Raw genomic sequence first — 13,354 nt, 5'->3', positions numbered from 1 at the left:
GTGTCTTCAAATTCTTCATGTTGTCGTACTTCATGACTTCTTCATTTGCTATAGCATTCCACAATTCTTCATTATTGTACTTCTGTGAAGATTTCCTTCATGTAATACCCAATCACAAACCGTTTGTTGTTGAATAAGTTGTAATTGCTCCTGCATTGATATTACAGTTGTGAAATATTACAATTAATAACCTCTTATCATAAACCACATAAAACAATACAAACATATACTTAAAGAAGACCAACCGTTGTGTAATCGGGCATTTTTTTGCCATCAAATTTAGGTTGGTTGTCCCATAACTCCATATATTTCATCACCAACAAACCACAATCATACCTACACATTAAACTAATATTAGAAAGATTACATATATGAGACAACCCAATACATTGGTTATGGATAAGGTCACTAACGTATTTGGTTGGATTGACAAATCTTCTTTAATGACCTTCAATTGTCGCTCCTTACAATTTGTTTCATTATCAATCATATTGAATAACTCTTGCAAACAACCAACCTTACAAATTTGTATTCAACACATTCAATATTATTGTAAAGTTTTTACTCTAAAATAATACTTTCATCAAAAGAACAAGACTACAAAACAACTTCTCTTACCATTGCCTTATCAATAACATATCTGGTCTGCTTCTTATGACCAAGAGAATATAAAATAAACAATTCCCTTAATTGGCAATTGACACAATAGCACCACCAATGGTCATCACCCACAGTGGGCACAAACAACTAAAGAACCACAACCACAAAGATCAATATAGTGAACAAGACATGTTATGATAAAGGTATAGGTTGAAGTACTTACAAATTCAGAAATTAACAAATGATTCAATGAAGAACTTTGAGGTTGGAAGAAATGATGGTAATATGTTGCTTGCAATAATTCTCTTTTTTTTAGGAATCTTCATTCTTTCAATGATCATTGTCTACAAAAATTGCATCAATAACATTAGTTCTAACATGTGTACTTCAGTAAGGTGAAACATCAATGAATAATTAACGTACCGCAAAACGCAAAAAATGGATTGAAACAGCATCGAGTAATCATTCCTGATTTATGCAATTGATTGTACACAGTCATCGCAGTCGCAAACAACATAACCTACACCAAAAGTTCATAACCAATCATTGAATATCCTTTTCACATTTATATTTCATTAATATAAAATAATGTAGATATTTTGAATCCTAACCATTCTATATACTCCTCACATAGTACTTGTACACAACGCTTTTACCTGACTACTTACATGGTATTACAAAAAAAATTGTCTCTTGGATATCGTAATAACCAACCGATACAAATAATGATTTCAATTTTTCGGGTATTTGAACTTACGATGTTATCAATTTTTGCACGAGGTCGAAAGCATTGCAAGTCTCCTCTAGCTAAGATGTTGTTAGACACCTCCACAAGCGCTCTATATACAAAACAAATTCATCATAAATTTCAATTATAAAAACATTTATACATCATTTAATTTATTTTTGTAACCATTGTGTTATGTATAACTTACACATCACCATCATTAGAAAGCAATGAAGTGTAGGTGGTGTAAACACTTCCAAATCAATGTTCTCATGTCTGGAAGCTCCCTCCATACCCACATCCACAAAATTGACAATAGATAAATCATTCGTTTTGTCATATGTGGATGATCCCTCCATACCATCATTAAAAGATGACATTTCATTGAGAACCTCTTCTTGAAGACATCTTATTTTCATTTCTAACTCATCAAGTCGTTCTGCATGCTAATCAACTCTTCTCCTCAACACTTTCTCCTCTTCCACAACTCTAGCAAACTCTAAGTTCTCATCATTTGACTCAGGATTACTTTTCCCACCGTAAGATTGTGATTCATTTATTTCATCATTATCTAATTGCTCTTCAGACAAGTAGCATTCCCACAATATCTTCAAAACAAAATAGAATTTTACCAACGCTAATAAATCATATTAAGTAAATAACACAACAAATCTGAGGATTATATAAAAAAATATGGAATTACCTCTGTTTGTTGAAAAGTTAATTTGATTCTTTTCCTTTTATCTTTAATAACAACCCAATGAAGAAATCGGGGATAAATACACCCTTCACCAACATAATACAAACTGATGTGTTCAACAACCTACAACTGTAAAGTTCATCACAACAGTTATAACTCTTTCAAAAAAATATCATCATTTATTTCCTAACATTTAAATAAATGAATGTATAAACATACCTGCAAAAATATTGCACTCCCAGCTATGTGTATAACTTCGTGGTAAGATCTGCGATTGTATTTATCGCATGCCCGATTCAAACTACTTACTATCAAACCATGTACAACATCACCCGAGTTGTATATATTTAGATTATTAATGTTATCTAGTTTACTAAAAGGGACAATATTTATCACATTACTATTCGTAGCAAAATAAAATGCTCCAAAACCTAACAAAATATACAACCTACAAAACATGTCAACACTTTTTTTGGATTTAAATGTCTTATGCGGCATCTTTTCCATTATACTTAAAACTGTGATGTCCTCATCCTTAAACAAGTCATTGACAATGCCACCAACATCATTCTCTAAATCAACACTCTCACCAACATTAGGTAAACCAAAAAAAAAAAACTTCATCAACTCTAAAAGGCACTAAATTCTCCCTAATCCTAAACGCCTTATGAACCATGTCCCACCTAATAATTAACTCTATAAGAATGGGGCTAGAAATAACCATATTGTCAACCATATCCACCAACCACTTGAAAGGTGTCGACTTTAAATGTTCCTTTTGAAAGGATGACAGACAACCGTTCACTTGAACTATATGTTGTGTCTGGACTCGATGCCTAACTCTAAGTGAGGCCTGCAGGTATAAATCAAACCATATGTTACTTAATTGAATACAACAATGTGCATATTCAATATTAAATTATTAAAATTTAACCATACTTACCATTTCACTAACTTCTTTGTCAATATAACTATATCCTACAAATTTATCAAAACAAAATAAAATTGATTGTATAATACTATGTATCTCACTTGACAGTCACATGTTCAAATTAATAAATTGGTTAAATACAATGTATCTAACTAATGCATGCATAAAGTGGACCTGTGATATTAAAATTTGAACATTGACCACTTACTGTACCAAAAAATACAATGTATCTAACTAATGCATGCATAACTGACCATATCACCACTTACTGCACCAAAAAATGTGAACATTGATATTCAATATAAAAACTTTATAGTTGTACAAAACCCGATTTACAAATAACCACATCCGACTAACAAGATAACTAGTTATTGCAGCTCATTACTCAACTAATGCATGCATATAGTGGAACTGTAATATTAAAATACTACCAACTACATACGCGACTTATGGTGCAGATCAAACTACCATACACGAACAATATGGAAAGTGTAATAATAAAGTGGTTGGTCAGCTTTTCAATTCAGATATGCCTTTTATAATCATCAAATCATTTTTAATCCAAAACTCTATTATCACTTTACTTTCAATCAAGATGACAGTGAACCTGAAGAGGTGAGGAACTTGGTGCAAGGCACTGTCCTTCTTACAGGGAACTTTAATGTGTCAGATTTTGTTTGGTTCTTGTGGGAAGAGGAAGAGATGATGATCAAATCAAGGATCTACTTCATGTGTAATTAGACATACATGAAGATGAGAACTCTGACATAAAATTGACAAAAGAGAACATAAAGGCCTTCATCTTGGTAAGTCCACTTTCTGTGGCTAAAATTTGGTTGATTTCAATTTGAAGAAATTTTTGTGTTGGATCCAAAATTTGTGGAACATGAGAAAACTGATGATGTACTTGTATAAATTTTGCAGCACGTATTTATGGCAGGAATAGGCACTGCAGCCTTGACAATCGTATGGGCTCTGACTGAGTTTATCAACCATCCAGATGTGATGGACAGAGCAAGCCAAGACATTGATGGTGTGATTGGAAGTGGTAGATTAGTAGAAGAATCAGACTAGGAGAACCTATAGTCAAAGAAACGCTGAGGATTCCACCAAAGACTCAGTTGTTTGTTAATGTGTGCGCAATTGGTAGGGATCCCAACCACTAGGAGAACCCACTTGAGTTTATACCAGATAGGTTTCTTAATCAAGAGGGAAGTGGTAAGAGCCCGTTAGATGTGAGGGGACAATATTTTCATTTGATTCCATTTGGGAGTGGAAAAAGAGGTTGTCCTGGAACTTCACTGGCTTTGCAGGTTGTACAGGCCAACCATGCTCCTATGATTCAATGCTTTGAATGGAAGGTTAAAGGACAAAATGAGACTGTTGACATGGAAGACAAACCTGGGTTAACTCTTTCAAGGGCTCATCCATTGCTTTGTGTTCCCTTGCCTAGGCTTAATCCTTTTCCTCCCCTATCATATACTCTTCACCATAAATTTCACATAGCCCATCTATGCTTTTCAAAATGAAAAGGTGATACGATGTCGTTGAGGCTATCAAATTAATACTACTTTTCAAGGCAACTTCAGTATTGCCAAGTAGTATTTAAGAAAGTAGATAGGCTTAACGTAACCCTGAGTCGTCTCCTAACGAACACGAAATTGCTTTCGAATATCTGACTCTTATGAATGTTATGCAATGCTTAAAAGTAATGGTTGTAGAGTGTTTAAAGAATAAATAAGAAACTTAAAAACAGTTATGATGAAATAGGCTAATTCCACTCCTTTTCCAAGATATATTCATCATTGGTTATTCACAAATAATTGTTCAATTGATTATTATTTAAGTTTCAAATTAATTAAAGTACATTCTTAATTAATTTAAGGGCGATCATGCATTTAACCAAAGTAAATTCTCAATCAAATGCAAAACCTTACTAGATTATTCACAATAAATTCAACCAAAGTACATTCTCAATCAAATTTTATTGTGTTTAATCATGTCTATTCTTAAATCTCCTAACCAAATTAAAAGCCAATCAATCAAAGTAAATTCTCAATGGATTATAGTTGAAATTATTACTAATCAATCAAAGTACATTCTCAATTGATAGTAAAAACCATTTAATCATATGAAACTTCCTAAATTAAATCAAAGTAGATTCTCAATTAAACCTAGAAACCCTAGAACTCATATAATCAATATGCATGTAGATTCAAACATATTATGATGCAAAAATCTTTGCTTTTAATTTGATAGAGAGATGAAAGACATAGAGAGAGAACAACTTAAATCAATAATCAAAATAAACAATTGCATTAACTCAATCTAACCTTAGAATCCATAATGGAATTACAGCAGAATAGCCCTAGATGCTTAGCTCTCCATGAATGGAGTTGAATACAAGATGAAAGAAAAGTGAGAGGAGTATGAGAGAATGAATGAATTAAGTGAAGTCCCTTCGATCTCTTTATATAGGGCTTGATTGGGCTTGGACTCTGAGTATTCAGTTGACAAAATCTTTTATCTTATATCTTCCAAATAACTAAAAGATTTAGACAATTATAACATTATTTGGAAGATATTTTCTGTTGATATTCCCAAATTAAATTAATTCAACAACTGAATTTTATCTTTTAGCTTTTCTGACTTTCCAAAATTGTACAAATACCCTGAAATTGTCTCTATCTGCACTTTAGCCCCTTCTGAATTTCTAAAATTGCAAGAAAGCCTCTTAGTTGACCAGACTTTGACCAAAGAAGGCTTATTGACCAGGTTTGACCAAAGGAGGACGCGCCCAATGGGAGCTCGACACATGTCAGGCTCCTCCCTACCCAAAATTAGGGTTCAGAATTGGGGAAAGGGCTTCCCCCTACGTTCCCGCTTCCGCCGCTGTGGAGAAGAAGCTCGTGGTGGCCGTTTTGGATGCTGGCTTGGAGGAGACAGCAGGGGCTAGGTCTCACGATGGTGGGGAGAGATTGGGTTTTGCTGTGCGCATTTGGCTTCCTTTGATTTTCAGGTGGAGACGCGAAGATGATGATGAGAACAAAGGCAGCGTTGGCACGGTTTCTCGATGGCTGCTATGGATGTTGCGCTTTGGTGCTGGCGATGCGACGAGGAAGATGGTGGCCTGAAGATTGTCCGATCATGGCAACGGCGAGGAGGCTCGCGAAGTGATGACGGCTTTGGGTGGCAGCAGTGTGCGTTGAAGCGTGGATGAGAAGATGAAGATGGTTGTGCGATGGTGGAGAACTTCGCGATGAAGGAGGAGGAGTGCGCAGCGGCTTCACGGCGGCATGGAGATGGTGGCGCGATTTGGTTCCGAGAAGGGAGAAGATGAACGGAGGTCGCGGCGTGGTGGTGACGACGGCACGGTAGTGGCGTTGGGCTTGCGGCAGCAGCACGACAGTGGCGGCTAGGGTTAGGCTGGATTAGGGTTTCTAAGTTAGAGAAGACAAGGCTGACGTGGCGTGTTTTGAGTGGTTCACTAGTGAGTGCAAGGATAAGTGATGTGCCTTCATCTAAGTGGTTCAATCTGTTAGTGGTGGACTACCACGTGGCATGATCTGGTGAAGTTTGGCTTAAGAGGGGTATGGGTAGGGAAATTTAGGAGGTGTAGTAGAAAAGGCTTAGTGTTTGGGCTTGGTTGTTGGCCTGTTTTAGAAATAGGAGTGTATGTAGGAATTTTAGGAGGTGCAAGGGTAAAGTCTATCAGTTTGGCCCATTTGTATATTATTTTCTAAATAAAATCTAATTTTGGGCCTTGAATTGCCATTTGGACCAATAAATCTTATATTTTCAGCTCCACAAATAAACATTAGAACATCCAAGAATAATTTATGCGCTAAAACTCACTTTTTATGTCTCTTTATTTTCCAAACCCAACAATTTCAATCATCACAAATTCATTTAAAACCAACCATTTGAACATAATTATCCCATCAAAAATTTAAATCTTAAAGCATAAATGTGGGCATAAATATGCACTCATCAAAAGGTTTATTCCAAAGTTAACGTTGTTATTCAATTACAACTAAGATTTTGTTCCTATTATACAAACCTTTTTTATGTATTGAAGGGTCTCATTATTTCTAAGGGTCTCATTGTCTCATTGAATATAAAAACTTCTACTGTTGTACAAATAACCAAATAGGACTAACAACATAAGCATACTGCAGCTCATTACTCAACTAATGCATGCATAAAGTTTGTTTTAGGAAAATGCTTCGTGGACATGCATTGTGCTGTCCACATGATTTTGAGATGTGAATGTCTTTTTTTGCAAAGTTAACACATGATTTTGTTCTTAAAATTATGTCTGTACACCATATGTTGTTGTCTTTTAACTAAGGGACAACAAAGGGAAGAGGATGGGCAATTTATCTGACAATGAGGCACAATCAAGAGGGAAACACACTAACACAAATTACATTCAACTTCTGTAAACTTCATACTACCACTGAAATATAATCTAGTGGAATCAAGGCTACTCATAATGTTAATCAATAATACCTAAACATAAAATATGAAATTAACTTCTCTAAATGAAATTTAAAATTTTAAATATATATATTATAACTATTTCCAATTTATTTTGGGTGAATCTAAATTTTGCATCAGCCAAGGTTTCATTGTAAAGCAACCTAAACCCACCTCGGCCAATGAAGTTCTTAGATCAAAAAATATTAGTCACTTTCTAAAGCTCCCCAATTTTTAACGAAATGGACCCCGTATTACGCCTCAATTTACGGGGTCAAAATCAAACTCAAAAGTCTCAACCTTTTTACTAGTGTGCTTCCTGTCACACCACACATGAAGCTCCTACAGAAAAGTCTCAAAGAGTACTAATAAAACACATCACCAGCAAAGTGATAACGGTTGAAAAACCATTATTTTTATACTTAATTTTGATATTAAAAACACCCTTTATGACTTAGAAACTAGCTTGGAATCATGCTTTTGCTTATTTTTTTGAAATAAGGGAGTTGGATGGGTTTTATGCTTGGTTTTCCTTGTTTTGCAGGTTCCAAGATGAATTGAGTGAAAGAAGTGAAGTACGCAGAAGTTGGATTCAGAAAATGAAGAAAATGTGCATAAAAGAAGAGCCGCAAGTACCGCTCAATGCCAACGCACTCTGAAGACCCGCAGTCATCGCTGAGGGGCAAAACTACAACTGAGGGGCAAAATAGAAGAAACACACTTACCGTTGAGCGCCACTTTATTGAACTTTGGCCCAATTTTCATCTTTTTTTTTATCTTTTGTGCTAATTGGGTGCTCTAGTGCAGTGTTCTATAGTGTCTGCAGGATCAAATTTGAAAATCTGTACTAGGAGCACAAGATCATCAAGAGAAGAAGCACAACATCTACTGATGGATGCCAGGTGATTGAGTATCTACTGAAGGATACTATGCTATCAAACCCTTACTGATGAGTGTTGATGAAAAGGATTTGCATCTACTGATGGATGTTAGTGGAAGAGTATCTACTGAAGGATACTATGTTTGTATACACCTACTGATGGGTGTTGGTGATAAAGATATGCGTCTACTGAAGGATGCTAGAGGATTTTGGGTTAGGCTCGTGACGTTAAACAAGCGCTTATTGGGAGACAACCCAATTTCTGACTTTTTCTTTTGGATTTGAATTTACTTTGCAGGAATGACAGCATCTACTGATGGATGCTGCTATGATGAGGGTGATGAATGATAGCGTCTACTGATGGATGCTGATGAGAAGGATCCGCATCTACTAATGGATGCAGGAAGATTCAGATAAGAGAGCATCTACTGATGGATGCTACTGAGAGCATCTACTAATGGATGCTATGCTACTAGACATTTATTGATGGATGTTATTGACAACATCTACTGATGGATGCTGCTGGATCAGGATTTTTATGTTTTTTCTTTATTTTATTTTAATTTTGTTTTATTTTTGCTTATATACTTGGTTTCATGAGTTGTGCTGCAATGGTTTGGTATGATGTGGTAAATTGTTTGTGATGAGTAATATTCTTGTGTTTGCTCTATTGTTCTATGATGCATGTTGAGTTGATGATTGTTGAGGCGTTTTAAGCATAGATGGTGGTTGCTCATAGTTTTGTTAAAAAAACATATGCATGATTAATATGTTGGGCAAGATGTTTATCAAATTGTGGAACTTGAGTTAACCTGTGAGAGATTAGGCTCCAAAGGTTTTGATTGATTGAGTGTTATTGCTTTGGAAGCATGATTGATTTTTCCTAATTTTCTATGATTAAACCACTTGCTTGCTTGTTACAAATGATCAAGGCCATGTTTTTTCTTCTCCCTTAGAGCCAATGTTTATAGGTGAACCCAATAAAGATCAATGTTTTCTCTAACCTTTGCACCTTGAGCCTAAATTTGAAAAGTGGAAAAACCCTTTTTGAAATTCTTACCTTGAGTTAAGTAGAATATGTTTTTGTGGTAATAGAGAATGGTTCAAGTTTCGGGTGATGAGAAACCGAAAAAAACTTTGTGAAATTCATTAAAGAGCATTGGGCAAAAGCAAAAAGCAAAAGAGAAGAAAATAAAGAAAAGAAAAGGTTAAGCTCAATGCAAGTCAAGTTTGGGAATGAGTTGAATATTGGTTTCTCACATAAAAAAGGAGAAAGAGAGATTATTGTTAATGTGAATGAATGAATTATGCACTCTCTTAACTCGAGGAATTTTGTTGTCTAGAAAAACCAATTTTCTTCTTAGCCCAACCTCAATATAAGCCTTGAAAAGCCCTTGTGATGATAACTTGCTTGTAAGTGTGTTTGATATGTGTTTAAATGAAAGGCAAAGTTGATTCATGTGACATTGTGATGGTAGAGTGTAAGAGTGTCACCTCATTATACACTTTTGAGTGCTTGAGTGAAATACTTTTGATTGCTTGAGTGAAACACTATCTTTGGTGAGGAATTGTTCCATCCATTTTATGATAACATTCTTGCTTGGTTGTTGATTATTCATGAGGTTTGCATCTGTTGTGTATGTCTTGATTATGTGAGCACCATAGTTGAAGCTTGATTGGCTAAAGCACCATTATATCTTGACTAATCTTTCTATGATGAGCACTCATGAGTGATTTACTTGTCCTAAGTGAAAAATGCTTTTTAGTGTGCTAGACCATTGTAGTATCATTATTTCATTAAAACCAGGTTTTGTTTTGCTTGAGGACAAGCAAAGTTTCAAGTTTGGGATTGTGATAACGTTGAAAAACCGTTATTTTTATACTTAATTTTGATATTAAAAACACCCTTTATGACTTAGAAACTAGCTTGGAATCATGCTTTTGCTTATGTTTTTGAAATAAGAGAGTTGAATGGGTTTTATGCTTGGTTTTCCTTGTTTTTGCAGGTTCTAAGATGAATTGAGTGAAAGAAGTGAAGTAGGCAGAAGTTGGATTCAGAAAATGAAGAAAATGTGCATAAAAGAAGAGCCGCAAGTACCGCTCAGTGTCAATTACCGCTGAGCGGCACTCTGAAGACCCGCAGTCATCGTTGAGGGGCAAAACTACAGTTGAGGGGCAAAATAGAAGAAACGCACTTACCGCTGAGCGGTAATTACCGCTGAGCGCCACTTTATTGAGCTTTGGGCCAATTTTCTGTAATTTTTATGATCTGTTTTGGGCTTAGACCTGTTTTCTGTTATTCTTATGGGCTTGGGCTTACTTTTCTGTAATATTTAGAAGTCTATATAAGGCTTTACTCTTCCTAGGGTTAGTATCTTTTGATGGCTTAAGCACATAAACACTTTTCACCCCTTGGGGGTAGATTTGGAGATGGTGATGGCTCTCCTCTTCTCTTTCTACGGCTTTTCTATCTCTTTCATTCTTTCATTCCATTATTCATCTAGTTCTTCCATGACGATGGAGGGATAACCCTTATTGTTGTTGGGAAAGATGTAACCTTCTTAAACTCTCATGTATTGAATTTGTTCTTCAAAATCTTCTTTAAGATACATGCTTTCTTTTAACCAACCGGAATCATCCACAACAAACCACTGAAGCGCCTCAAACACAAAAATGGGAAGCAATTAAGAGTGATGGAAATCGGGTTTTGAAAGAAAACCTAAATGGGGATTTCGATTGTGAACCCAAACAAGAAACAAACCCCAGTAGGTGATTTTCCACTTTTACCCTCCGTCACTTTGCAATTTTTTTTAAAAAAAGCTGACGTGGACCATGTCAAATTAGTGTAACACGTAGGCGTGTCAACCTATTACTACTCTTTAAAGTAATGATGTTTGAGCCGTTCTCAGCTGGGAATTTCATCGGCATGTGTGGGTGATAACAGTTGAAAAACTGTTATTTTTATACTTAAAATTTGACCTTAAAGACAACCTTTATGACTTAGAAACTAGCTTGGAATCATGTTTTTGTTTATGTTTTGGAAATAAGAGAGTTGAACAAGTTTTATGCTTGATTTCCTTGTTTTTGCAGGTTTTAAAGATGAATTGGGTGAAAGAAGTGAAGCAGCTAAGAGTTGGATTCAGAAAAGGAAGAAAAAGTGCATAAAAGGAGCTAAGAGTTGGATTCAGCGGTAAATGGCGCTAAGTGGCACTTTGAAGACCCGTAGTCACCGTTGAGGAGCAAAACTGTTGCTGAGGGGCAAAATAGCAGTCACGCACTGACCGCTGAGCGATATTTACCGCTGAGCGGCATTCTTATGGGCTTGGGCTTACTTTTCTTTAATTTTTAGAATATTATCTAAGGTTTTAGTTAACCTAGGTCAATGATCTTTGGCTGGAACAAAGCAAAAACACACTCTTTCACCCCTTGAGGAGGATTTTGGATGCTACAACTCCTTTCTCACCTTTCTAGGGTTTTATCTTTCACTCTTTCATTGTATTTCATCTAGTTTCACCATGAATATGGTGAACTAAACCTTTATTGTTGTTGGGGAATCAATGTAATCCTTTGAAGCTCTCATGTATTGAATCTGTTCTTCAAGATCTTTCAAAGATACATGCTTTCTGTCATTAATTGTTAGGGTTTTTCCTCTTTGCTCTAAGCATGCAATGTTTAACTCATTCGATGTCATGATTATTGATTTTGTCGATATGGACTCATACGGAGAAATCTAGATCTGGGAAATCTCTTCCAATAGTAGTATAAACCTAGACATAGGAGTATGATGGTTGGTTGCCTTTAAGCTTCTGTTCTTTATAATGCATGAGTGATTGTTAGGAAGACAAGACATTGTAAACTAGTGATTATGATTAGGCTTTCTTCGCCGCGATATCGGGTTTAAGGTAATTTAGAAAGTCGCATTAACAATTAATGAAGAAAGATGAATTATAGAATACATGAGAGTGGATAGGATGAAATTGATAAACCCCAACAACATATTCATTCATATATTTCAAACCACGTGTTTTGTCTCTTCTTGCCCATTGATCAATACATGCATTCATATTTACTTTTCAGTATTTTGCATTTAAACCTACAATATTTTGGTCACAAGTCTTAGATAATCAACAAATCACATAACTGTCTAGGTCGTGAGTCCTTTGGGAGAACGATACTTGGTCTTACCAGTTTTATTACTTGATACGATTCGGTTACACTTGTCGAGGGTCTAACAAGTTTTTGGCGCCGTTGCTGGGGACTCGTGGTTTAACTAGTGAATTTGTGTGATTATTGATTAACTTTGACTTGATTTGTATTTTTTTTTATATTTTAGATTTATCTTTCTATCTTTTTATCTTTTTATTTATCTTTTTGTTTTTGTTTTTATCTTTTTGTCTTTTTGATTTTATTTGTTTTATCTTTTCTATCTTTCTATCTTCTATCTTTTTTTATTTACCTTTTCTATCTTTTTATGCTAACAATTGTTTCTAGGAACTTGTCTTCTTGTGTATGCAGGAAGCAATTCGGACTAGAAGCAAGAAAAGTTCAGAACCTCTTTTTGAAGGCTTGGACTAAAGTAGACGAAGGAGAAGAATCTGTACATCTAGAGAACTATTCCCTCCTCCAGAAACACTTTTACAACCTTCACCATAAAGGTTTAACCAAAGCACTGAAAATATGGCAGAGAAGAATAATGTTAGACGCACTCTTGCAGATTACACCACTATGGTTGGCCCTCAACATTTTAACAGTATAGCAAGGCCGAGGGTCAATGCTGCAAACATGGAGATGAAACTGGCGTTGATACAGTTGGTCAAGAGCAACCAATTTAATGGGCTATCGCATGAAAGTCCATATGAGCATCTCACTACCTTCAATGAAATTTCCAACACTGTAAAGATTAATGGGGTGCCGGATGAAGCAATCAAGCTTAGTTTGTTTCCTTTCTCATTGGGAGGCAATGCTAAGCTATGGTTGAACTCTTTTCCAGAGGATAGTTTCATCGAGTGGGAAGTTGTGGTTGAAAAGTTTTTAAAC

At 35.5% G+C, this 13,354-nt stretch overlaps 1 protein-coding gene across 1 annotated transcript; it reads right to left on the bottom strand.

Moving 5' to 3' along the window:
* Positions 1-48: 48 nt before the first annotated feature.
* On the bottom strand, positions 49-3,306 carry LOC148199362 (uncharacterized). Its single transcript, XM_088112637.1, has 7 exons — positions 3,228-3,306; positions 2,971-3,005; positions 2,749-2,880; positions 619-747; positions 414-517; positions 246-336; positions 49-150 (listed from the first exon to the last, which is right to left on the bottom strand). The coding sequence occupies exons 1-7, from the start codon at positions 3,304-3,306 to the stop codon at positions 49-51; spliced, it is 672 nt and encodes a 223-aa protein (XP_087968763.1).
* Positions 3,307-13,354: the final 10,048 nt, after the last annotated feature.

Source organism: Vigna umbellata, chromosome 4, assembly GCF_029865625.1.
Source record: "Vigna umbellata cultivar VRB3 chromosome 4, Vumbellata_1.0, whole genome shotgun sequence".
In the NCBI taxonomy this organism is placed as follows: domain Eukaryota; kingdom Viridiplantae; phylum Streptophyta; class Magnoliopsida; order Fabales; family Fabaceae; genus Vigna; species Vigna umbellata.
Note: the sequence above shows the minus strand (reverse complement) of the source record. Positions and strands in the feature narration are given on the sequence as shown.